The 25,058-nt window shown below is 39.2% G+C and overlaps 3 protein-coding genes and 1 non-coding gene across 6 annotated transcripts in view; 2 read left to right on the forward strand and 2 right to left on the reverse strand.

The window, feature by feature from the left end:
- The window catches only part of cfap276 (cilia and flagella associated protein 276), a 50,070-nt gene extending 25,265 nt beyond the window's left edge, over window positions 1–24,805 (reverse strand). The window contains exons 1-5 of one of the 2 annotated variants that reach the window (XM_074644511.1): window positions 24,622–24,804; window positions 23,626–23,742; window positions 23,409–23,524; window positions 23,226–23,317; window positions 22,989–23,089 (exon numbers count right to left, since the gene is read on the reverse strand). In XM_074644511.1, coding sequence (XP_074500612.1) covers window positions 23,233–23,317; window positions 23,409–23,524; window positions 23,626–23,742; window positions 24,622–24,696 — 393 coding nt within the window. In that variant the 5' untranslated portion in view covers window positions 24,697–24,804 and the 3' untranslated portion in view covers window positions 22,989–23,089; window positions 23,226–23,232. Of the gene's footprint in view, window positions 1–22,988; window positions 23,090–23,225; window positions 23,318–23,408; window positions 23,525–23,625; window positions 23,743–24,621 lie in introns of those variants that run through there. The other variant, XM_074644512.1, reaches the window with a different exon arrangement.
- Window positions 656–5,269, reverse strand: LOC141772091 (protein FAM107B). Of its 2 annotated transcripts, none has more exons than XM_074642751.1 (5): window positions 4,806–5,269; window positions 3,497–3,524; window positions 2,468–2,618; window positions 2,223–2,364; window positions 656–1,732 (listed from the first exon to the last, which is right to left on the reverse strand). In XM_074642751.1, exons 1-5 carry the CDS (start codon window positions 4,944–4,946, stop codon window positions 1,631–1,633), a joined length of 564 nt encoding a protein of 187 aa, XP_074498852.1. In that variant the 5' UTR covers window positions 4,947–5,269; the 3' UTR covers window positions 656–1,630. The 2 variants fall into 2 exon arrangements, with proteins under 2 accessions (XP_074498852.1, XP_074498851.1); XM_074642750.1 differs by having other exon boundaries at window positions 657–1,732; window positions 3,497–3,530; window positions 4,806–5,267.
- On the forward strand, window positions 6,927–7,233 carry LOC141773355 (small Cajal body-specific RNA 2). Its single transcript, XR_012595105.1, has one exon.
- Window positions 9,050–22,405, forward strand: smc5 (structural maintenance of chromosomes 5). The gene is made up of 24 exons (XM_074644502.1): window positions 9,050–9,312; window positions 12,114–12,255; window positions 12,560–12,612; window positions 12,840–13,002; window positions 13,741–13,875; window positions 13,968–14,108; window positions 14,217–14,378; window positions 14,939–15,010; window positions 15,677–15,932; window positions 16,096–16,250; window positions 16,969–17,082; window positions 17,220–17,314; window positions 17,400–17,532; window positions 17,880–18,053; window positions 18,186–18,355; window positions 18,522–18,645; window positions 18,962–19,084; window positions 19,204–19,329; window positions 19,493–19,588; window positions 20,036–20,140; window positions 20,278–20,397; window positions 20,647–20,826; window positions 21,447–21,542; window positions 21,882–22,405. The coding sequence occupies exons 1-24, from the start codon at window positions 9,152–9,154 to the stop codon at window positions 22,014–22,016; spliced, it is 3,231 nt and encodes a 1,076-aa protein (XP_074500603.1). The 5' UTR covers window positions 9,050–9,151; the 3' UTR covers window positions 22,017–22,405.
- Window positions 24,806–25,058: the final 253 nt, after the last annotated feature.

Below are 25,058 nucleotides of genomic sequence, written 5' to 3' on the forward strand. Positions count from 1 at the left end.
AAAGTTTTTTTTTAACATTATAGCATGTAAACATGTTCTAGTAGAAACACAAAATACAATTATGATCCTGAAAATGAGCACAATATGGGACCTTTAATATTTTTTCTTACTTTATTCCAGTGCTCGAACTGGGCTGGTGTTACATCAAAATCTGTGACCATCGAAATCTGTGACTGCAGGAAATGTGACCCCACTTTTACCTGTGTCATAAATACGTAACAGAAAACAAACAAAACTAAATTGTTAATTTAATTTTTTTTTTTTTTTACATTTTAACTTCAAAGTTATAGAAGTTATGTTCAGAAATCTCGAAAAGAAAAGCAAAAAATAGGTACAGTGGGATCACATTTTCTGACGACACGGCAGCCGTCAGAAATGGTGACCTCATGTTGCTGGCTCCCCTGCAGGTCACAGATTTCGGTGTAACACCGGTACTCACCGGTATGCAGTACCGGTGTTGTGTCGAGTACAGTTTCCCCCTCTAGATATGTGTCCCCCTAGCAACACCCCCGTCCAAACGGCGAGGGAGGCGCGCGTTCACATAAAGCTTGTCCTCGAGATGCTGTACTATGGAGAGCGATATGGCTCAAAACTAACTGTTTTTTGTTTTCTAGAAGTGAAAGGCAAATGTCATTACTGTCTAATTATATTTTGAAAACGGGGTAACATAACCTATGTTTGTTGAGTTTTTATTAAGACAACCAACTACTGTTTTACTCGTCTACTAATAAATAATATTATATTTGTGGTTTTCATTTTGAACATTGACTAAAATAATCTAAATGTGATTCTGAAATAACAAACAGGCTGTTTTTATTTGCCTTCAGCCAGTGGCTTCCCCGACTATCCCAAATGTCTCCAGTGTCTTAACCAGGCCCTTGGGTATTCCCCGTCTATATATCCTGAAAAGCCTCCTCCAGATGGCCGGTGCTTTCTCCTCTCGTCCCGTGATGGAATGAAAAGATCAGCTAATTAAACAAAGTCCCGTATATCCATGTGAAAGAAGTCCTCGGGGAGGAGAGTGGCATGCAAATCAATCCCCGGTACTTCTTTGAGTCGTGTCCAACAAAACAACACATCTCTGCAAACCATAAAGCTTTTATTTCCACAGCACACTAAAAGTCATATACACAAACACACACATTTATGGGGGATTTCTATTAATACAAAAGAGTTCTGTTGAGAAATGTCTCGAGTAGTGGTCTTATAGGAAGTAAAGAATTAGACTGATGTGGCCCTTCCACTTAACAAACATCAAAACAGTCTCATGAAAAGATGAAAAAATAAAAAGTATGGCCATAAAAAAACATAAAATATATCCATCCACTTTCCTTCAACAAATGTTGATCCACATAGTTATGAATAAAAAACGAGTACCTCCACTTCCTCATCAGAAACTGTTACAAAGTTTTAAGAAGACATTTCTAAATATGTGTTTCCTATATGCACGATTAAACTAATTCTGATATTTCAAAATGTAATTTAAAATTCACTAAGCGATGTATCGTGATCTGGTGCCTCTGTGATGTTTCTTTTTTATATATATATATATGTAACTCAGCTGACAGAGAACATAAAAATAGGGCCACTATGGTGAGATGCTGCAGGGGCTGATGGGAGCCTCGTTGCCTCACGGCTCAAACGTCTGCGTCCGCCTCAGGTTGTCCTTCACACGGATAAACTCCGGGATCTTCTGCTCGTTCTCCTGCCGCCTGATCTCCTCCTGCTCATACTGGAAAGACAAAAGACCAGTCAGTGCGTCAGCTCTCAGACAGTTAGTGTCATCCACCATCCAGCTACTCCAGACCAACAGCAGTTTACTGTAACAAAACTTAAAGGGGACCTATTATGCTTTTATGCTTTTTCCCTTTACTTTAGTGTGTAATATAGTTTTTTGTGAATGTAAAAGGTCTGCAAAGTTACAAAGTCCAGGTCAAAGGGAGTTACTCTCCCCCACAGAAACACTGCGCCTGAACTGCCTGGAAAAGCTTTGCTTGAAGTCCTGTCTTTTCTTCCGTAACGTGGTGATGTCACCAAGTAATGCATTTGCATAACGGCGAGTTTGACACGCCCTCAAACAAAGCTAGTGGAGCTGGAGCGGAGTCCGAAGAGTTTAGTTCGGGTGATCAATCACCCCTGTGTGTTTGAATTTATTTGTATTTTATATTTCCTTTATTAATTCATGAATGCCTCTCAGCTATTTGTTATGTGCTTCTTCTGACCTCTTGCATCTTCTGTTGCCTCTTGCGGAGCTCCATCTCCAGATCCGAGGGCCTCCGTTGAGCCAGCTCCTCCTCCCTGTGCAGGTCCAGTCTGCGCTGCTCCAACACTCGCGTCAGCTCCGGTTTCTCCTCCAGCAGGCCCCTGCACGGTCAGTCACAGTCACAGTCACAGTCAAACACACACACACAGTCCACCCTGCTCTGTTTCAAGATGGGAGAGTGGAAGTGTTTTCAGTGTTGAATACCGTTTGTGGCTGAGCAGCAGCTCCCGGTGCAGGTTCTGGTAGCTCGGTAGTTCCACTGAGGAACCGTTCAGCTTCCTGAGCTGAGCGACCTCATCACTGAGGCTGTCTGCTGTGGACTGACGGGGCAACCGCGGGCGGCCAACTGAGGTCTCTGAGGAACACAAAACAACTCATATCACCACCTGTTGACTTTTAACTCCTCAGATCTGAAGTCTAATTCCGATAAAATCTTTAAATGGATGAAAATGTTTGACACTACTGCCATCTAGGGATGCACCGATACCGATACCGGATCGGATATCGGGCTGATACTGACTCAAATAGTTGGATCAGGTATCGGTGAAAATGGGACCGATCTATTAAACTCAATTCTATGTTTATATACTATATACATTATATACTGGAATTTGAATTCCTGTTTAAATTTTGACCAATATGTTGCTGCATTAAAAAGGTTTACACTTGAAGATTTGTTACCAAGTTGCTGGTGCACGATATATTATTTTAATGATAAAGAACAATTCAGTAAATTTATATCTATTTATTTACTTGTTAGGAAAGCAATAATTAAGTCAGGCCCGATGTTGCAGTCACTTCCACACAGTGAGGCATACAGTTTATTAATTAAACATTGGTATCGGATCGGTACTCGGTATCAGCTGATACCCAAAGCCCAGGTATTGCTATCGCTGTCGGGACTGAAAAAGTCAGATCGGTGCATCCTTTCTGCCATCATGTATGTTGTTATTGTGAGATCCAATCTGTCAGGTAAGTAAAACCAATTCTATCAAACAATTCCTAATCTATTAATCAAGTATTTGATTGATAGACCAATCAATCTATCATTCAAATAGAATTGATTGATTCATCTATTTGATTAAGCAAATAGATGAATCAATCAAATATGTGATTGGTACCATTTGAGTTATGCTGTTTCTATTTGCCTTTGTGCATTAAGATATCTCTCAGAAGTATGTCGCTTTGGACAAAAGCGTCTGCTAAATGAAGTTGTAAAATTGTAGAAGATACCTTTTTTGTGATGTCCGTATGCTGGTTTCTGTTGCTTAAAAAGTGTGAAAGAATAAAAAGAAAAAGAGACACCCTGTTAGTAAATTGTTTCACAGCCACTAGCTGAGCCCATCATGTTAACTCTGATGTATATAAACATATTTATTTCATCTTGGTTAGATTGTACAGAAGGTATAATTAGATACTGTAAGAGCAGGAGGGGACGACCTCTGCTGTGCTGCTTAAGCAGGTGAGCTGTGTTTACTTGTAGCACGAAGGTGATATAACAGCTCCGTCAGTGATGGCCAGACAGTGACCGTCTATGGCAAAACATTACCAAAGTTCAAACAGTAATAAAATAATGTAAATATCTGCACTTATTACACATATAACATAACAACACGGGATGAAAACTTGCCGTACTGTAACACAATCAGACAGATAGCTCTGCCACACCCACTGAAACCAGATCATATTGAGCAGATGGTAGATGCTGTTGTAACTAAAGTCAAGCATATTTCCATTATAAGCTGCCCTCCAGCTGACCATGAGATCCCTGAGCTCTGCCTCTGGGATTCTTGGAGCTCAGATCTGTATTTGGGATCGTGCCTTTTGCTGTTCCTGTCACAGACATAAGCCTCCAGATCCGGTCCGTCCTCTGGCTCCTGCAGAGAGTTTGAGCTGATAGATAACCTGACGGGCGTCTGGCCTGATGGAAGCCATTGTTCCAGTCCGAGCCTGCAGGACTGGGATGGATTCCAACAAAATCACTCCACCTAATCTCTTATTTGTCTCTAAAACAGACGCTCTGAATTGTATTATCACCAGCTGACTCTCAGAGATCATTTTACCTTCAGAAACATCAATGTGTGTCTGTTTTTGTACATGCACTGGAACATGCAAACTTTATCATCTTAATCTAGATGGATAGATAGATGTACTTAATTGATCCCAAATTGGGAAATTCTTGTGTTATAGCAGCAGGTTATCCAGGCAATGCACAGGAACAGTAAATATACATATCAACACTAAAGATAACTCTCTATAGTATACACAATGTAAAGAATATATTAGAATAAACTATAAATATACAAGACTACTACGACTAGTTTAAAAAATACAAAATGTAAACATAGAATAACAATAACATGCTATAATGTACATAATATGGAGAGGGATGTAAAGTCTGTTGGACATATTCAAAATAAACGATGACTGTAAACTCACTTACAACCTGACAGAAGTCAACTAAAGGTCTGACAGATGGCCACCAGACCAGACCAGACTTTGACCTCTCACTCACCGGACAAGAGTAAAGAAAACAACTCACTTTTCTTGGAGTCGACGCCTCCATGGCAGGATGGTGGAGGTCCACTGTTTCTGTCCAGTAATAGAGTTCCTGTTTTAGTCCATTGTTAAAAGAATCACACCTCCTCACATGGTCTGTGCGCTGTCTGTTTCTTTGCTGCATCCAGGCCCAACATATTGCTGTTGATGAGGGACTCAACGTGCCACCTAGTCAGTAGTCAATAGTGGTAGTGACACTGAAATCTTATTACGCTATTCAAGATTACCTCACAACCCCCACAGGGCACAGGACGCTAGATTAGGTAATTGCTGCAGACACAAATGCAGCTTAAAACTGGCCTGACACGGCCCAATTACAAGTTGACTCCAACAACAAAGGCTTTCAGGAAATGTTTCACTCTATATTCATTGTTTTTTATTGCTCGGAGACATACAGTACAAGTATAACAATTAGTTGCAGTTTATGGTTTTGTATTTGCTATATTTGAACTCATTCTTTACATTGAGATAGAAATAATGTAAACTGTTCATAATCAACATTTTCAAATCTCTGTTTCTCACAGGTCACTCTGCCTTCGCAACATGGTACAAGCTTTATTTGTATATGTATGTATGCTTCTTTACTGGTAAATTTAAGGGCACAATACAGTTAAACGTTGCATCAGTAACAGAAAATGCAACAGATGTAATGTAAATAGGCCCTATATACATAAAAATACATTAAAAATGTGCAACTGTCCAGCTAAAGCTACTTATTAAGTGTTAAACCAACTAAACAAACAAATGGATTAAACTGATTCGGGATAAAAACAACAGAACAGACTGCATTAACATTAACAGTGGGTGCTAAAGTGTGTATGTGCATGTATATGACCAGTTGATTCATTCAAAACTCACTAAATGTTCACATTTGCATTGTTTAAGCCACTGTTTCAACTGTGTATTGAATACTTTAAATTCAGATTTCTTTGAATATGATTAATCTCACAAATATGCCCTAATATGTCTTATTCTATTGGGATTTTTTTTTAAATTTATTTCTCCTAATATTATTGAACTGAGAGCCTCTGTTTCATTTATTTTTTTACTTGATTATAACGTTATGTGGAATCCATCTTTAGTGTGAACTGTGAAGGCAGCAGAAAAGTGTAAACAAGACATACAAATATAATTTAATTGTAATATCATATTTTTCTGTGTTTTTTTGTTTGTTTTTACTACACTTACACATCAATCCTTCTTTTATATTACTTAATCTAGGCTTTTCTTTGTTCATGTATAGTTACTTAACTCATGGGTCTGCAACCTGCGGCTCCGGAGCCACATGCGCCTCTTTATCTCCTCTCCAGTGTCTCCCTGTGGATTTTTAAAAATGGAAATGAATAACTGTTTTTTTGTTTACATTTTCATTTTTATTTATCATCGTTGTAGGTCTATGGTACGACGATACGATGAAGTATTAGGGCCACATTGAGGAAAAAAAATAATCTGAGATTTAGAGAATAAAGTCGTAGTATTATGAGAATAAAGTCAGAATATTATAAAGTAGTAATTTTACGTGTTATTTAATTTTTTCTTGTAAAGTTATGTCTTTATTCTCTTAATATTAAGACTTTTTTCTCATAAAGTTATGACTTTATTCTCATAACATTACGACTTTTTTTTCGTAATATTATGACTTTATTCTGGAAAACTCAGAATTTTTTTCCCTCAATGTGGCCCTAATACTCCGTAGTACATTTGCTCTTTGGCCCTCACTGCATTAGACTTATATACTATATACTTAGACTATAAACTGTGTTATCTTTATCACAATGCTCAAATGTCTTGTGGCTCCAGACAGATTGTTTTGGGGTTTTTTTTGCCTAAAATGGCTCTTTCGACAGTAAAGGTTGCTGACCCCTGCTAAGCTGTAAAAACTGTAATTCCTTCATTTAATGCCAGAAATATTAAGTAAAACAGAGAAAGAAGGGTGGGTGTTTTTCCATTAATGGCCACATGAGGTCAGTATACAATGCAATGATCCTGCTTTCAATGTCCCATGATTCCTTGCGGCTGTAAGCTTTAAATACGACCCGGAAGATCCTCCTGCTTCACAGTTTGAATGCTCTTGCGTGAATGGCGGCGTGTGTGGTGAGAGAGTGTTTGGATGAGTGAATGTGGCGTGTTTGTTTGTGTGTGTGAGTGTTTATATTTTCTATAAAAAACTACACAGTGATCTTATTTGATCTGGTCAGAGTGTGGCTCTGCGCTGATCGGAGATGATAGTAAAAACGCGCTCTGTAGCCTCAGAGGCGATGAGCAGCAGCGAGATGATAACCTGCAGGGCCTCCACGCTTCGTGTTGTGGATAGAGGTGATGATTTGATCAGATATACTAGTTCTAGTGGAGTTTGGGTTTCATCTCAAGCTTCACAATGGACAATGAGTATATAAGCGATTCTGATCTAACCACAACGAGAAGCAATAAGGTTTCCTGGACGGTTATTGATTGTTTTATTAGAGCACTGCGACCGAGACGCTGCTTTCAAGTGTTCCCACAAAATGTCGGACTCGGCAGTTTCTCTTTAACCAAACTATTAGAGGCACTCAAACGTGGAAAGTAACCGTACATTTAGGTCTATAAAGAACTGTAAAAGTTAAGTACGCTCACCTTAGACTAGCCATCATAAGATTAGTGCTTTAATTAAATGAAAAACATCCTAAATCATAGGCCTTGATCGTTTTAAGAGTCCGCGACCTAGACGCTGCGTTCAGTGTTCCACAACAATGTCGGACTCAGCAGCATCTCTTCTTCCTCGTTTGGATTAACCAAATGTATATAGGCACTCAAAAGTGGAAAGTAACCGTACATTTATATCTATAAAGAACTGTAAGAGTTAAGTACGGTCACCTTAGAATAGTCATCATAAGATTAGTGCTTTAATTAAGTGCAAACTATCATAAATCATAGGCCTACAGTACAGGCATAGTCGCCATGGTTACTTCCTAATCTGGGTTTGCCTGTTCTTTCACCGGTTTAAAGGGTAGATTCACTTTTTTTTCCAAGTCTGTGTAAAGTAATGCTCACATCCCTATATACATTTATACAGTATTATTGAGTGCTGTAATGTCCATACTGGCTGTGAAGAAACCACGCTGGCTACTGAGGCTCCTGACGGTGTATTAAATGAATAAAGTGTAAAATTGCCAATGTGTCTTGTTTGTTCCTTGTTACTGATAGAGAGTTCAATCATCCAATCCACCAAACAACTCAAAACAAGAGTCAATACCAACAGGAGAATACACTGTTTACCATTGACAGAGCATTTTGGCAAATGTTTCTTGGGTGCTACCCACATTATCAGCTGTGGTGCTCATCCCACAAATGAATGATCCTTAAAAGTTGGACATCATTGTGAAGGTAAATAAACAAGCTTTCCAGCTATGTAAAATGCAATGCCAATTAGCATTGTAACAACAGAGAAATAATCGACCAAACACAAGTTTCTGAACTTTTTATTTCCCAGTTTATATACAAACAATATTCTGGATGGACCTAAAGAATTTTTGGAGAAGAATGAAACAGTAAAAATAAATATTTTATTTTCGTTGTGCAATTGGTTTTATTGAATGGGGAAATTCCACATAAATAAAAAGAAACAGACTACAATAACTTTGGATAGCTTTATCAAAGGACTATTTGAATAAAGAACCAAATGTAATATTTCAATTTATTGTATTGAACTTTTGAAATAAAGTATTATATCCTCCTGAGACCCAGCCCATTGACATGTGTCCTCGGTACTGGAAATTTTGTCCACATGCTTATCCTTTTACTCTTTTGACTTACTCTATCAACCCCTGGTATATTGTAAATAGGACATCATGGGCTTTCCATTGATATGGCATGTGTTTTTTTAATCAATTTGAATGTATTCTTGGTTTAATATCACTCTACGGCCATAATCTGTTCGTTTTTGTAGTCTTTTCACACTGAAATGGTCCTGTGGTCCACTACGGTGGACATGCTGTAAAATAAAAAATAAAGTTTAAAAAGCCTAAATTGAAAGATTTTCTTTTAACCTTAAATAGGGAGGAAATCACACAAAAAAAAGTAATTGGAAGACTTTTTCTACTCGGTTCCCAGGAGGTTATATATAAAGAAATAAGAGAGGCTTCATCAGTCTGTCTGTGCATTGTGTCTCGCGATAATTAACGTTAGCTTTGACGATGACGTCACTCTTTGTGTATACACGTGACCTCGTTTGTCCAATCAGCTCTCAGTGAAGACTAAGGAGAAGCGCGCGAGGGAGAACGAACCGAACGTTCATGTGAGGTTCCGGTGGTTCCTTCAGTTGACAGCTCTCTCTTGTTACTCCCCACCACCATGGCGTCAACCGGCAAAAAACGGAGAAAAAGTCACACTACCAGCTCTCAAACCTCTAACAGCATAGCGAACATGCTCACCGGCAGTCAGCCCGACGGAACCGGAGCTGACAGTCGTTTCGTAGAGGGATCCATACTCCGCCTCGCCATGAAAAACTTCCTGTAAGTTACTAACTACCTCCTCAGCTGTCAGTTAACAACACAGACCAACGTCTCTAACTGCCGCCAGCCTGCCGGAACATCACACACACACCCGGATGATAACAACTGGGCTAGCTATATCATCAGCTAGCATACGTGCTAACATGGTAGCTCTACCCGGCTTTGTGTCAGGATGCTGTGATGTATATAAACATCAGCAAGTCCCACTGAGATAAAGCTGCTAGAAACCAGCGACGTGTCAGACTGTTATTATGTAAAACTGTCACTGTAGGTCAAACAATCAAGTCCAAAATCATATATTTAAAATTACAATTAAAGAGTTAAAGGAACAAATTCAAATTAGGTTTTGAATTGATTTCAAAATACTCCTGCTGGTTTATAAAGCACTAAATGGTTTAGGGCCAAAATACATTTCAGATCTTCTGCTATGTTCTGAACCATCCAGACCTCTCAGGTCATCTGGATCAGGTCAACTTAGTGTCCCCAGAGTCACAACTAAACATGCAGAAGAAGCAGCGTTCAGTTTTTATGCACCAAATATTAGTGTAATACACTTCAACAAAACCACAAACTACAGCTTCCAATATGACCATAAAGTTGGGAGGTGAGGATTATCAAACAGGTGTTAATCTTGGAGGCTGCAGCATGGTTGGCTGTCAAAAAGCTTTAACTAGTACAACCAGATGACCAGGTCCTAAACTTTGAAGGATTGTCTGTGTTTTAAGAAGAGCTGGCCAATAATTCTAACTCAGGGATGCACTGATCCGAATACCGATACCTGGGCTTTGGGTACCGGCTGATACCGAGTACCGATCCAATACAGGTGTTTACTTAATAAGCTGTAAGCCTCACTGTGTGGAAGTGACTGGCATCATTCGCATCATGTGTAACATAGGCTGGACTTGAACATTGCTTTCTTAACATTGTAGAACAAAATGTAATGGATAAATACCTAGACATTTGTATTGAATTTGTTATTTATTATTAAAATGGTAAATGCGCTCCAGCAATTTGGTAAAAAAGTCTTCTAAATCTTCTTACAATTTAAAGGGACTGTTTGTAACTTTTTACAGTTATAAATCTACCGGGTCGGGATCCCATGCACGCTGGCGTGTGGCCGCATCCTCTGCTCCTCTGCCTTCTTGCCTTCACTCACACACACAGCGCGCGTTCTCGCTGTCTCGCTCCACCTCCAGACGTGAACGCGCGCTCACTCCACACTGCAGAAGAGTTAGTTTAGCTCTGAGAATATCTAGTGAATGAACAGTGGACGTTTGTGCAGAAATAACTGCTGCAGCTCCTCCAGACCAACAGAGGTTTCCCGTGTCTTGTGAAGTGACAGAGCTCCACACCGAGAAACGTTATCATCTCCGACCGGGTGCCGGTGTCTCCCTGCGGCCGCAGTCGGGAGACGATAACGTTTCTCTTACAGAGAAAGCCAACACTAGTATCAGCACTGATTCAGGGAGAGACCTTCGTCTGGTCAGCTAACATTACTGCCAAGCAGGTGAAATATAGAGTGATATTGTGGTTTTAGCTGACGAGTGTCGCCTCACTGTTTTGAGTGATGCTCGTTCATGTCTATTAAGAGCGAGCAAGCGCGAGCCCAACGCTGACTTTCGTTGAGTGTCGCTCTTAACACAATTCTGAAAGTTACAAATAGTCCCTTTAAGTGTAAACCTTTTTGTAATGCAGCAACAAATTGGTCCAAATTTAAACAGGAATTAAAAGTCAAGTATTCAGCTATTTGAGTCAGTATCGACCCGATATCTGATCTGGTATCGGTGTCGTTGCATCCCTATTCTATATGATAATTGACCATCTTTTAGTGGAAACATATCGTCATGAAATCATAAATCGAGATATCATTGTACACCATTACGATGTCTAAATTGATAATAACAAGCACAGACTAACTCAAATTTCTCATCCGAGTCAGTGTCATTTGAAGATTGCAGTTTGTTTTGACATCACACTTTACATTACGGGCAACCTTCCAGTAAAAAGCTTCTCCAACCTTTAAGCTCCATTACCCAGAATACAATAGTGCATACAGCTCAGGACAGGGTTCTCTGCATAATAATGGAGAAATTATAATGTGCAAAGGTCCACTTGGAGCCCAAATGTTGGTTAATATAAATTGTAAGTAGTGTTTTCAAGTGTGCAAGATTTTCTTCATTCATTCAGCTTTATTGTTCAACTCCTGCGTACCTACCCAAGAATTCATCTTATGGGAATACCCTAGTGTGCATGTAAACATAGTGTCTAGCTGAACATATCCAGTTATACTTTTTTCTCTATAATTTCACTTGAAACTGTTATGTTAATTTTGCACAAAAGTTATTAATACAATGAGAAAGTACTATTCATTTGTCAAGTATTTAATTCACACAGATGGTTATTTCATATAGACTATTTATTTATTGAATTACCAGAAAACATGCTATATTGGGATATATATCATTATTGAGATATGTAATTACCTAATCAGGATAGAAGATTTTGGCCCTAGTTCTAAGTACTTAGTCTCCCTGCCTAAACAGATACTAAACAGGTCCTAGTCATCTTAACAGGACCCTTTTTTATTGGACCTCTCATTAGCATGGTCTTGATATGCTTTGTTGAATGTGGAATTGTAAACCACCCAGATCCCGATGCATCTTGTCTCATGATCAATTTAGTTAGTACATGAACGCCATACTTGTTTATGGTATTTACTGTATGAAATGGTACTCCTGCTAGTGCTCTCTGAAGATAAATCACTGCATATAAATATAAATATCTACCTTGTGCTCTAACAGGACCTACGACTACTCTGTGGTGCATCCTGGACCTAATCTGAACATGATTGTTGGAGCCAATGGAACTGGCAAGTCCAGCATTGTGTGTGCCATCTGTCTGGGTCTGGCTGGCAAGACCGGTATCCTGGGCAGAGGCGACAAGGTAAACAACAGACTGACACAGCCGCTTGAACAGGCCTTGATTTCTTTCCAAAAGACCAGTGGATAAATACAATGCATAATATAAGGTTAATAGATTATAGGTTTTCAGTTGATGGCAACAGCATGAAGTTGGTGATAAGCACTGTTATTTGAATGCCTTTCATTGTCCTTTTACACTGCGTGTGATGGTTTGTCTCAGATCCCTGAACCGGTGTCAGTCAAATTATTATACAGTTAGTTATTTTATCTGACAAATAAATTCATTCTGAATATTAATAAAACTATTTGTAATTTTTTTTCTGCAGGTTGGGCTATATGTGAAACGCGGGTGCCATAAAGGATTTATTGAGATTGAACTGTAAGTTTTGTGAAAAAGTTTGCAGACACACGCTGTTACTTTACTAATAGCAAACTATTAGGTGAAATACATTTGTGCATTTTTTAACAAAACACAGCATTTTAGAAAAACAGACAGTTCAACATTAAGGTTGTTACAGCCATTGAATGATTTAGGAATAATTATAATATGTGTTTTTTCCTACATGTATCTGATTGTAGACTCTATACTCTTTGTTGTTATTCCAGGTACAAGACCGGTGGTAATGTCGTGATCAACAGAGAGATCCATGTGGAGAACAATCAGTCGCTGTGGATGTTTAATGGAAGACACTGCAACCAGAAAGCAGTGGAAGAAGAAGTCAAGGCGCTGCATATCCAAGTCAACAACCTATGTCAGTTTCTGCCTCAGGTATGTTTGTGTCCGTTAGAGTAACAGCTGCTGAAATTTTCAATTTCTTTAATTTGTGCTGTCACATTGTGGGATATTTGCACAGTGCAGGCATCACTTGTGTGAATAGTACCTGGTTTGTAATCTAAATATTTCTTATTACACGGCTTTGTTGGATACTTGATTCTGATTGGTCAAACACTACATTCTACGGTCTCTTATTTCTTTAGAGCAGGCCGTTGCTATGTATAACAAACCGTTGCTATGGACGCAGACCATTTTTGTGTCAAATTATTGATTTCTTATAGGGCTGTCAGTTGATTAAAATATTTAATCGCATGATTGTCCATAGTTAATCATGATTAATCGCACATTTTTTATCTGTCCAAAATGTACCTTAAAGGGAGATTTGTCAAGTATTTAATACTCTTATCAACATGGGAGTGGACAAATATGCTTGCTTTATGCAAATATATGTATATATTTATTACTGGAAATCAATTAACAACAAAAAACAATGACAAATATTGTCCAGAAACCCTCACAGGTACTGCATTTAGCATAAACAATATGCTCAAATCATAACATGGCAAACTGCAGCCCAACAGGCAACAACAGCTGTCAGTGTGTCAGTGTGCTGACTTGATTATGACTTGCCCCAAAACTGCATGTGATTATCATAAAGTGGGCATGTCTGTAAAGGGGAGACTCTAGGGTACCCATAGAACCCATTTTCATGCGGTTGGTTTGTCCCGACAGGAAAAAGTGGGAGAGTTTGCCAAGATGTCCAAAATTGAGTTGCTGGAGGCAACAGAGAAGTCGGTGGGACCACCAGAGATGTACGAGTACCACTGTGAGCTCAAAAACTTCCGCAACAGAGAACGAGAACTGGAGGTAAACATATTTGACAAAGCAATGAAGGCAGCATTGCAGACCTCAAGCTCTTTTGGGGTTTTCAGTGTTGTTACTGGTTTGTTTCCCTTTAGAACATTGTGAAGGAGAAGTCCAGTTTCCTGGAGAAGGCCAAGCAGAGGAACGAGAGGAACAAACATGACGTGAACCGTTACTACGAAAAGAAGAGGCATCTGGACGTGATTGAGTTGCTTGAGAAGAAGAAACCATGGGTGGTGAGTGGTGGGAATGAAACACTGTACTAGAGGGAGAGACAAATAAACACAGTGTGCAGTAAAAACTGAATTCTTTTGTTAGCTCTTGTTCTTTCTGTCTGATTCTAGGAGTACGAGACCACCCGTAAGGAGCTGGAAGGCGCGAAGAAGGAGCGAGACGAGGCCAAAAGGCAGCTCTCTGCCCTTAAGCAGGCCCAGGCGCCCATGCTGAGGAAGATCCAGCTGATTGACAACCAGCTGAAGCCCACTGAGGCTCAAATAAAGGCCAAGGTGAAAAAGCAATTACTCTCTGTTAGGTCTACAGTGTGACCGCTGGGTCTAAAAGAAGAAATAGGGTTAATGATTTGTTATTTTTTGTGGATTACTTTAATTCTATTTAGTACTTGTGATCTGTGTGTATCTATGTAGCTGAGAGGTCTAGCCAATAGCTCTCACTGATCAATCAAGTGCACTTGAATGGTTTTATGGAGAGCCTCTTTGGGCATCCACAAGGATTTCACATGAATTATAAGCACATTATAAATGAATCAGAGCATTATGTTGCCCACAGAAATACATAATGAAAATGTGAAGACATTTTTTGAGTGGCACACTTGAGAATCCCGCCAGCAATTTAGGATATAGAGTGGGTTTATTTCTTAAATACATCTTCACTGAATGTGAAGCAGGAGTAATTAAAATTGAATTATAAACCTTTTGAAAGTAGGCTTACTGTCGTCATTAAAATGAGAGGCTAGGATTTTTTAATGTTTTTCTACAGTACAATGAATACTGGAATGTAATGTCTGTGATATTATCATGATGATAGCTGTGAGCGGGTTGTGTTTCAGACTGCCACCATCAAAGAAGCCTCTCTGAAGTGCAAACAGAAACAAGAACAGTTGGACCGAAAACACAAAGAGGTGAGGCGCGTAAAGAGGAGGAAAACTTACAGCCATTAAAGCTGATAATAAGTAATCTGTGATGTTATCGTCTTTTATAACTTTCACAACCCCTCTGGTAGACTTGACAACGTATGGAAGCCAGTTGCTTTTATCTTGGAAAAAATCCTGCAATTAAAGTAGATTTTTGATCTGTGGCAAATATTGATTTGCAATATGGATTTATTATCATTTTATTTAGATATTATTGAACAAGCGCTTCATTTTAAATCAAAACCATTTTGTAACAATGTGGAACATACATTGAACATGCCACTATACACAAAATTTACTTCTATGCTGTCTCCTTTTGTATTTTTCATGTTTCATTTTATACTTCTTTTCACACTTCACATTTGTTAATGTCATTGTTGTGAAATAAACCCTGACAAGGCGATGGTTTATTTCACAATAATGACCCACTAGCTGTACATTATCCCGCTTATTACACAGCTAATTACTTAAGATATCAATAATTTGACACAGAAATGGTCCTCCAGAGTCTGACATCAGAACTGCGCCCATGGCAACGACCTGTTATACATAGCAACGGTCTGCTATAAAACAATAACAGACCGCAGAACGCCGTGATTGACCAAACAGAATTGAGTATTCAACAAAGCCTTGTAATAATGTTCTTCTCTACAGATTGAAGATATTAAACAAACGCAAAGGCTGAAGCAGATGGAAGAGGAAGACCACCAGAAGCGAATCAGCAACACCAGACGGACCATTGACGACTTGAAGGCAGAGCTCGCCAAAGTTGGCGACCAACCCGATGTGACGCCACGGATCAACGCTGTCAACATCGAGCTGAGGACCATCCGAGAGGAGAGGGCCAAGATCGACGGAGAGAAGGCCGACCTACGCAGGGAGAAGGACAACATCAACGCTGAGTCCAGAAGTGAGAGTTTCCCACAAACTATTCAATGTCTTTACATAAACAAAGCTGTAATTATTTAACACAAGATGCTGCTAACATACGTACCAGTGTCCGTCAAAGACAGTGTAGAAGTTCAAACTCACAGAATGTGGCTCATGTAGATTGTGTTTATTGTAATTGGCAGTGTTGGTGAGGAAGCTCAATGACATGAACAACATGATGAACGCCAAAGAGGAGAAGCTGCGAGGACGCCACAGGGACACGCACGCCGCCCTCCAGTGGCTCAGACAGAACAGAGAACTCTTTGATGGAAACGTCCATGAGCCCATGATGCTGGTGGTGAGACCATGTCAACCATGTGGATAAAACTTTATTTTAGCATTTATAAGCAGAATATAAACATTTAATAAAGTGTTTATAAGACACTATATTGTAGATATACTGTACGTGTATATAAGCAGATATAAGTGTTTATTAATGTATTTGTCAACAGCTATAACTCCTCCTGTTGTATAAACACACTATTAATGACAATATAGTAAAACACAGTTGGAAGTGGTTGACAAACACTGTATATTAATAAACACTGAGAAATGTCCTTATATACATTACAGTGTATTATAAACCATTTATTAAATATTTTTATTGTGCTTGTAGATGCTAAATCGGGGGTTGAAATAAAGTACAGTGGAAACCACATCACTATAAATGGATGAGTATTATAACTGAATTTGTGTTGTGCGTCATTTCTAATGCAGATTACCATCTAATTGACATTTGTATATCTATTACATGAATACAAAGTAATGAAACGGACTGCTTCGCTATTTACTGGCTCGCTGCTAATTCTTCTGCCAGTTGTGTAGGAGTGATTCTGTCCCTTTTTGATCCATGTAAGTGGTTGATCACTGTAACCGTGATCACTATTAAGAGTTCTTCTCTCAGCTGTGATTTTTCACAAATGTTGTGAATGTTGTTGATTTGACAGCAGACCTTATTGTGATGCTTTTTGTATCAGTTGCATAGCCCACATGCTAATCCTCTCCTCATTCCTCAGATCAATGTGAAAGATCATCGCTTTGCCAAGTTCGTGGAGACCCACATCTCATTCCACGACCTGCGGGCGTTTGTCTTCCAGAGAAAAGACGACATGGAGAAGTTCATGATTGAGGTCAGGCGGCCGGTGCAGATTATGATTATCATGTTGATTCTGGGTGCAAATTGTCAGACAAATCCTAACTTTGTGTGCGACATCCAGTTTTTGCCCTCCTAAATAAGACATTTTGTTTGATCTGTCCCGATGCTTAGGTCCGTGACAAGATGAACTTGAAGGTGAACTCCATTTCTGCTCCGGAGGAGTCGTGTTCAAGGCGGCAGCCATCAAAAAGTATTGAGTCCCTGAGGTGAGAGAAAATTATTGTTGTCTGTGACCATTACTTTTTATGTTTTTATATGTACTTTATGTTTAATTTTCTTGCTTTTTTGTAGGCGTTTTGGGTTTTTCACCTACCTCCGCGAGATGTTCGATGCCCCTGATGAGGTGATGAGTTACCTCTGTCACCAATACAAGGTGCATGACGTTCCTGTGGGCAATGAGCAAACTAAATCGATGATTAAAACGGTACGTTCCTCTTCCCACAGTATTCAAGTTCTCTCACAGCACAACAGCAGAGTTTTGGGGAAGTGAATGCAATTTAAAATTCAGCCTCTGTGTTGAAGTGAAAGGTCGGATGTCAAGATAAATATTGTAGGTTAAGACTAGATATGTCACTGAGGTCTGGTAAAAGGCACCACCCATTAAAATCATATAATTGGCCCATTAAATCATTTATTTTGACCTAGTGCCTTTCAGTCGTACATTTTTCTCTTGTTATTTCCCAGCTGGACTTCATATTTTGTGTTATTCTTTTATTAAAAAGGTGTGTCTGCTGACCTTTAGCTTTGTCTTATCATTTTTCTTTCTCACAGGTGATTGAGGAGCCCTACCTCAGGGTGTTATACACAACAGATGAGAGGTACCAATTGAAGAGGTCCCATTACTCCAACAAGATCAGCACCAGTAACTCCGCAGTGCACCCTTCCCAGTACCTCACCATCACTGTGGACGCCGAAGAGAAACGGCAGCTGGAGCAGCAGATGAAGGTAAGGGAGAGACACTGACCCTTTTATTTTAAACTCTAACATTTCATAAATGTAGTATCTGGTACTCCTATTAATATACCTTGAGACATCTCAATATGTTAGAGTTTAACTGTTAACCCCCACTGTGATTAGGCCTGTGAGTTGAAGTTACGAGAAATCGATGAGCGGTTAAAGGTCCTGCAGGCGGAAGCCGCCACACTGGATCGCCGTGACAATGAACTGTTGGCAGAGAAGAAGCACCTCTCTGAAGTAAAGGGCAAAAAGAGACAACTGGAGCAGAAGATCAGCACCAAGCAGGACAGGCAAGTCTGTATTAAGTAGTCAGAAGGCCTAACAGGCACAGAGCGTTTCCCTCTGTATCTTGTAATATGTTGGCATATATGACTTGATTAGTAAATTGTCTCTGTAGAGATGTGTTAGTTTGGTTAATGCAAATATACTCAAATTAGTCTAATTTCATGTGTTTAGTCTGAAGCAGATGGAGCAGAGTGTTATTGACCTGCAGAAGATTGAAGAGGACACTAAAGAGAAAGTTGCAGCTGTCAATTCCCAGAAGGTGACCATAGTCACGGCGTTCATGGCCCAAATGAAGGTATGGATCAATGCTCTTAGAGCTAAGGAGCTGTATATGACTGCTTTGCATTTGATAGCCGTGGTTCGATGACATTTAGATTTTTATGTCTCCGCACCGGCGACAACCGCGGCCAGAGACCTTTATTATTTAATTAATTAAACTGAGAAAAAACATTTCTTAAGTTGTGATATATTTTTATGGATATATCTTTTTTTCATGTTTTGATCGTTTTTGCTTTGAAAGTCCTCATAATATTTCTCTTCCCATTTTATGTCTTTGAATGTCTGACGCTCCTTGTGCCCTCCGTGTTTCCTCGTCCCTCTGTTGTCTGTAGCTGAGATCCAAGCTGACTATGGAGAAGGTGTACCTGGCGCTGGAGACGGTGGGGCTGACGGCTGAGAAGAACAAGCTGGAGAACGATTGTAGAGATGGCGCCTCTGAACTCAAGACCACTGAGGTAAGTGTTTCGCTTACACCTTTATATGCATTTGTCCTGCTGATATAAACTGCTGTGTTCCATGATCTACTCCTCGTTCTGTATCGCTTGGCATCTGCTAACTGCACGTGTTCTTGCAGCAAAAATGCAGCCGTCTGGAGCAGAGGAAGGTCCAGCTGACAGAACAATGCAAAGGCCTGTTGAAGAGAGCAAAGGCGATCTGCAGGATGCAACCTGACGAGTCATTACCCGAAGACCTGCGTAATGTTAGTGTTTATTATATCGCTGAGTGAAACAAGCCTCATCGCTTTCTATGGAATATTATTTTTATCATGGTGTCCAGTCACTGCTGTGGAGGCCTTTTGAAACACAAAATATGATTAATATTTGTTTGTAAAATATTCATGGTTCTTGTTTTTGTTAATGCAGGCTTTCAGCAAACTGCCAGACACGCTGGACGAGATCGATGCCATGCTGAACGAGGAGCGGTCCAGAGCGGAGTGCTTCACTGGCCTCAGCGAAAATGTAAGAGAGCTGAAGTTATTTAATCTCTACAGATGATTTGAGCATACATTTTATGCTAAATGCAGTACCTGTGAGGGTTTCTGGACAATATTTGTCATTGTTTGTGTTGTTAATTGATTACCAGTAATAAATATATACATACATTTGCATAAAGCAAGCATATTTGCCCACTCCCATGTTGATAAGAGTATTTAATACTTGACAAATATCCCTTTAAGGTACATTTTGAACAGATAAAAAAAGTGAAATTAATTTGAGATTAAATCGCGATTCAATATTTTTATCAATTGACAGTCCGATTTTTTTATTTTATTTATTTATTTATTCTTAGCAATTGATTTATTGTTGGCTTTTTTACTTATTTGACCAGAAATCGTGAGTCTGAATACATCGTGGCGTGCACCCTCAGAGTTTTTCCTCATTTTAATTCTCTTCTTCTCTTTGAAGGTTGTTGACGAGTACAACAGGAGAGAGCAGGAGATCAAACATCTGGAGAAAGAGCTGGAAGATAAAACCAACGCCCTCAACACCTACCGACAGAACATATCAGAGGTACATGTTATGTCACTGCAGTGGGATTTTCTTTATGTAAAGAAATACGGTTCAGTCTGTGATTTCTTTTATGACAGCATATGTGGCCATCCTGTACATAAGTGTGTGTATAGTGAATTCTGTGTGTGTCTTCACAGGCTAAGGAGCGCTGGCTGAACCCGCTGAAGCAGCTGGTGGAACAGATTAATGGCAAGTTCAGTGATTTCTTCCGCTCCATGCAGTGTGCAGGAGAGGTTGATCTGCACTCAGAGAATGAGGTAAATGCTGACGCACAGAAAACAGCACACACACACTGACATCTCGGGGTTAAAGCATGATTCCAGTGGTTTCCTTTAATTCACGTAAGCTTTTGAGGATTGCTCATTGTCCACATAAGATGTTATTGTTATTAAAACAGCGTTTCTTTGTAAATCCAGTCAAGCCCTTATAGATCTTATGGTCTTTATTTTGGTCCAGGCAATAAGAATTTTAATTATTCCCCCATTAAATGTTGTCTCTCATTGCAGGAGGAGTATGACAAGTATGGGATCCGAATTCGGGTGAAGTTCCACAGCAGCACTCAGCTCCACGAGCTGACGGCCTACCATCAGAGCGGAGGAGAGCGCAGCGTCTCCACAATGCTCTACCTCATGGCCCTGCAGGAGCTCAACCGCTGTCCCTTCAGAGTGGTGGACGAGATCAACCAGGTAGTGCTCTCTCTCTCTCACACACACACACACACACACACACACACACACACACACACACACACACACATGCAGTCTCAAAGGCTTTTCTTTAGTGAGAATATGAACTGCAAAAGAAGCATGACTTATCCTGACTCCAGGAAAAGGGGATTTAGCTTCTTTGTCTCACATTTTAGGATTCATGAGCCAAAATGTAAAGTGCTTTATAAGTGGCTATGTAGTGGTGCAAACTGCACCAAAAATGAATCCCTGGTTCCACAGCCCGTGGTCCTCAGATCATGCATGAATCACATTTCATAATGGTTTGTTCTGTCCTCTGAAGATGTTTCTTAATGATTTAACAAAGTGAGCTTTCTCTTTAATAATATAATTTGTTAGCAAAACAGCTAATTTGTCACTTTTTCTGTACATACAAAACAAAACATTAACACAAACAGATGGAGTTGATATACTCCTCCTGTGTTCAATGATTTTAATATTTTATCAAGAATTTTATAAAAACATTTTAACTGTGAATAATTGATTGCTTTTTTCACTCACTCGCAACCCTACAAGCATTTAATGCAAGAGTTAGTAGTCACCAGTTGTGGATTTGACTGAGACTGATCTCTCTTGTGCAGGGAATGGATCCTGTAAATGAGAGAAGAGTCTTTGACATCGTGGTCCGCACGGCCTGCAAAGAGACAACTTCTCAATACTTCTTCATAACACCCAAAGTGAGTGTTTGTACCTTCTAATGAGTGTGTTCAGATGGTTCTTTACATAGCAAATAGTTGTTTGCTGCTTTATTAATGCTCTGGATATCGTACAATGAACCTTTAAATAAGCAGCTGTTTGCTAACATGTTGGCTAAATACAGTATATGAACGTAAAAGGTGATGATACAGTATGTCAGTATTGTGTTCTCAGCTTGTTTCTGCTGCCCCCAAGTGGTAAAAGAAAATCAGTTAATGCAAGTGTAAAATGCTTTGTGTGAATCTGCTGTATTATGGGACCCATGAGAGTTTGCGCCCTTCAATGTCCTGAACTTTTGCTTGTGCGCTGTTTGTCTTCAGCTGCTGCAGAATCTTCAGTACGCTGACGAGATGACCGTCCTCTGTGTCCACAACGGCAGCCAAATGCTTCCCCCCAACCAATGGGACGAGACGGCTTTCATCAAACGATGTCTCCAAAGAAAAGCCAGGGCATGAACCCACCATCTCACCTGTCCTGCCCTAATTCAGTTACTGTCCGGTTCAGTGAGTTCAAAATACACAACTGTAAAAATGAGATTTAATAATTGTTATAAATGATTTAGCTGTTCATATAGAATATATTTAATTGTTCTGTGGAAGGGTCGTTCACGAGCCCAACATTATGTCCAAATAGAATGGACATTTATAAAAGAAATGTACAAAAAATAGAAATATGCATTGAGATATTTGTTGTTTTCTCATTTGTACATTTTTCTATTTAGGCAGCAACATGCTTACTCTTTTGATACAAAATATGTACAACTGTTTCTGTACAAGTGATCTCTAACCTTAACAGTTCAAATGCACATGTTTTTATATTTTAATAAAATATTCTTCTGTTTCTGTTCTAAAAGCGTATGTGACATTTATTTATAATATTCATTAAATATCTGATACCTGCTATGCTTTGCTTCAATACTGCTTCAGTATGCAATGCAGTATGAAGTAGGTAATTATATTTTCTGGAAGATTTTTGCATGTTAAATAACTTTATTTTGATCAAACACCATAGAAAATAGGAAGAAAAGGTGCATATGTGTTACATGTGTCATTGTGTTTAAATGTCTGACATTTTGGGGCCATCTGCACAGAGGTGAAATCTACAAACAGCAGTACAATTGTGCATTAAAAGCCAAATTATGCAGAAATATACCTTACTTTTGTACCTTCATTACGTAGCTACTTGGCCTTTTAAACATCCCCGTAATGTGACAGAGAGTGAGCTCAGCTTTTATTCCACCGTGTAGTTTTCTTCAGTGTATATTGAGAGTGTTGTGGTTAAAGTGATCCTGAAATCAGGCTCTTTTACATTTTTGACATTATTAGTGTAAAGGCATCTTTTTTTCACAGTGTTTGCTTTCCATGAATCACCCTTCAGTATTCAGTTTTCTATGTATGGCATTTGGATAAACACAAGCAGTACACAAATTCGCTGAAACAACCCCTTTATTTACAGAGCTCTCATATTGGTGGCAGTTAGATGGTAGTACTGGAAGCGTTATAGAAGCTGCCATCATGCCCCCTGGTGCCTGTGGAGGGAAAAAAGGACATTGCGGATTCTATCGGTCAGGGATTTGAATCCGAAGTTTTAGATTTCTTTATATTAATTTATCCACACAGACACCTGCTGCAATAACTGGGGATCATGATATAACTGAACTTCACCTGAGCTTCACTTGATGCTGTGAATGGAGATCCTCTGTGGATCGACCCACACTCTGATGTCCTCTTGTTCCTTTTCCAGTATGTCCTGCTTCCTGTAAATTCACATTTCAAATGATAAATGAACAGGGTTGTAATGCCACTGCCAACACAATGAAATTGTACTGCCAGGCCACAAACACCCACCTGGGGTCCTCAGAGACGGTCTCCTTCTGGTATAAAATCTGGTTCTTTCTCCAGAAGAAGTCCTTGTGGTGATCGTAAACAGACTTTAGTTGGAAGTCGAGGCTGTCGTTTGGAGCCTGAGGTTGAGAAAAGAGGGGTGCATTTCAAAGTACTTGCGTTGAGAAATTTTCTGGTTTAATAAGTTATGGTCACAATCTTGCGTCACCCTGTAGGTTACCTGATGCTCATAATGAATAACACTCTGTCGGAAGCTGGCCAAAGTGGCTGCATCATGGAGACGACTCCAGGGTTCATCCATTTGGGACATATGAGTTGGTTTATCATATGTTTTTCTCTGTGCAATGGGAAAGGAGAAAAAAATGAATTCCAAATAAATTGTTTAATCTACATAATGAGCCAACAATGACTGAGAAAAAAACGTGTCACACAAGCATGTTGCTTGAAGTAACACCTGTAGTGAACAAATACACTTCAAAAATGTAAATGTTTTATACAAAATTTAAAATGCTTTTAAGTATAGTTTGCTTAAATAAGAACCTCGGAGAAATGTGGGACTGTTTTGGTGACTGTATTTTGGGAAAAGATATACTAGATTCATACTCTGTATATTTAGATCATCATCATTTAGATAAAATGTACTTTTCTCATTCAATATTTGCTGTTTGACTTCCCAAGGCTTGATTATCAAATGGACAAGGTCCCATGGGCAACTGGTTTGTGTTCATTTAATTGTAACTTTGTTTGTAGATATGTGAATATGCTCTACTAAAACACAGTATCAAGTGACAAGGGTCTTACGACTACTTTAAAGTTGATCCCTGTGTCAAGATCTAGTTTTAAAACCTTAATTATTTCAGCTTCAGTTTTGTGCTTACATCTTGCATATTCCTTATTGGTGTTTAATCAAATCATCACACCATTAACTATGGGCTATTTCATATTTTTTAGCAGGAACCCATCAGGATATGTTTTACCTAGCAGGTTAATAAGGCTAATTTAAAGGATTAAATTGACAGAATTTAGTAACTAGTTAGGTGATGTACATTCAAAGAAAAGAAAAATAGAAAATAAAGAAATAAAAAATTGAATAGAATAGGAGAAATAGAAAAAAATGTGCTTTATGTCCAGTACCTAAATAATTGTCAGTATTTTGAATTAAATCCCTCCACAGCTTATGTTTTGTTTAGCATGTTTAATCAGTATGAAAACTCACCTGCTGAGGCCTGAATCCGCCGAGAGTGAAGCAGTTTTCAAACTTTGTAGGAGGGAAAGGATCCCGGCCGGACATATTCACTCACAACACGAAGCTCAGCAGACTAAAAACATATATTAGTAACTTTTTTGTAGTTAGCTTCTCTGCTAACTAACGAGGAACCCCCCTGGAATGTTTACAAACTGGTTTCTAGGCAACCACAAACTTCCGGTTAAACCTTTCAAAAGAATGGTTGGAGAATGTTTCCCTCCTCCCACGTGTCATGGGTCCATGTTAAACAATTTTACAAATTATTTTCCCTCATAAATAAGATAAGATAAGATCAGATATTCCTTTATTAGTCCCGCAGTGGGGAAATTTGCAGTGTACAGCAGCAAAGGGGATAGTGCAAAAAACAAGATGCATCATCTAACAGTAAAAAAAAGAGCTATAGAAAG

The sequence above is a fragment of the Sebastes fasciatus genome, chromosome 8, assembly GCF_043250625.1.
Source record: "Sebastes fasciatus isolate fSebFas1 chromosome 8, fSebFas1.pri, whole genome shotgun sequence".
NCBI classification, from domain to species: Eukaryota; Metazoa; Chordata; class Actinopteri; order Perciformes; family Sebastidae; genus Sebastes; species Sebastes fasciatus.

Bases quoted from the DNA above. Each gene is read 5' to 3' on its own strand.
- LOC141772091 (XM_074642750.1), bottom strand. From the start codon at position 4,946: ATGCAGCAAAGAAACAGACAGCGCACAGACCATGTGAGGAGGTGTGAT. The intron at 3,531-4,805 runs GTGAGTTGTTTT...ACACTTTTTAAG, and splicing joins AGGCGTCGACTCCAAGAAAA to CAACAGAAACCAGCATACGG. The intron at 2,365-2,467 runs GTATTCAACACT...CTGACCGTGCAG, and splicing joins CTGCTGCTCAGCCACAAACG to GGGCCTGCTGGAGGAGAAAC.
- smc5 (XM_074644502.1), top strand. From the start codon at position 9,152: ATGGCGTCAACCGGCAAAAAACGGAGAAAAAGTCACACTACCAGCTCT. The intron at 16,251-16,968 runs GTGAGACCATGT...CTCATTCCTCAG, and splicing joins ATGAGCCCATGATGCTGGTG to ATCAATGTGAAAGATCATCG. The intron at 19,330-19,492 runs GTTAGTGTTTAT...TTGTTAATGCAG, and splicing joins TACCCGAAGACCTGCGTAAT to GCTTTCAGCAAACTGCCAGA.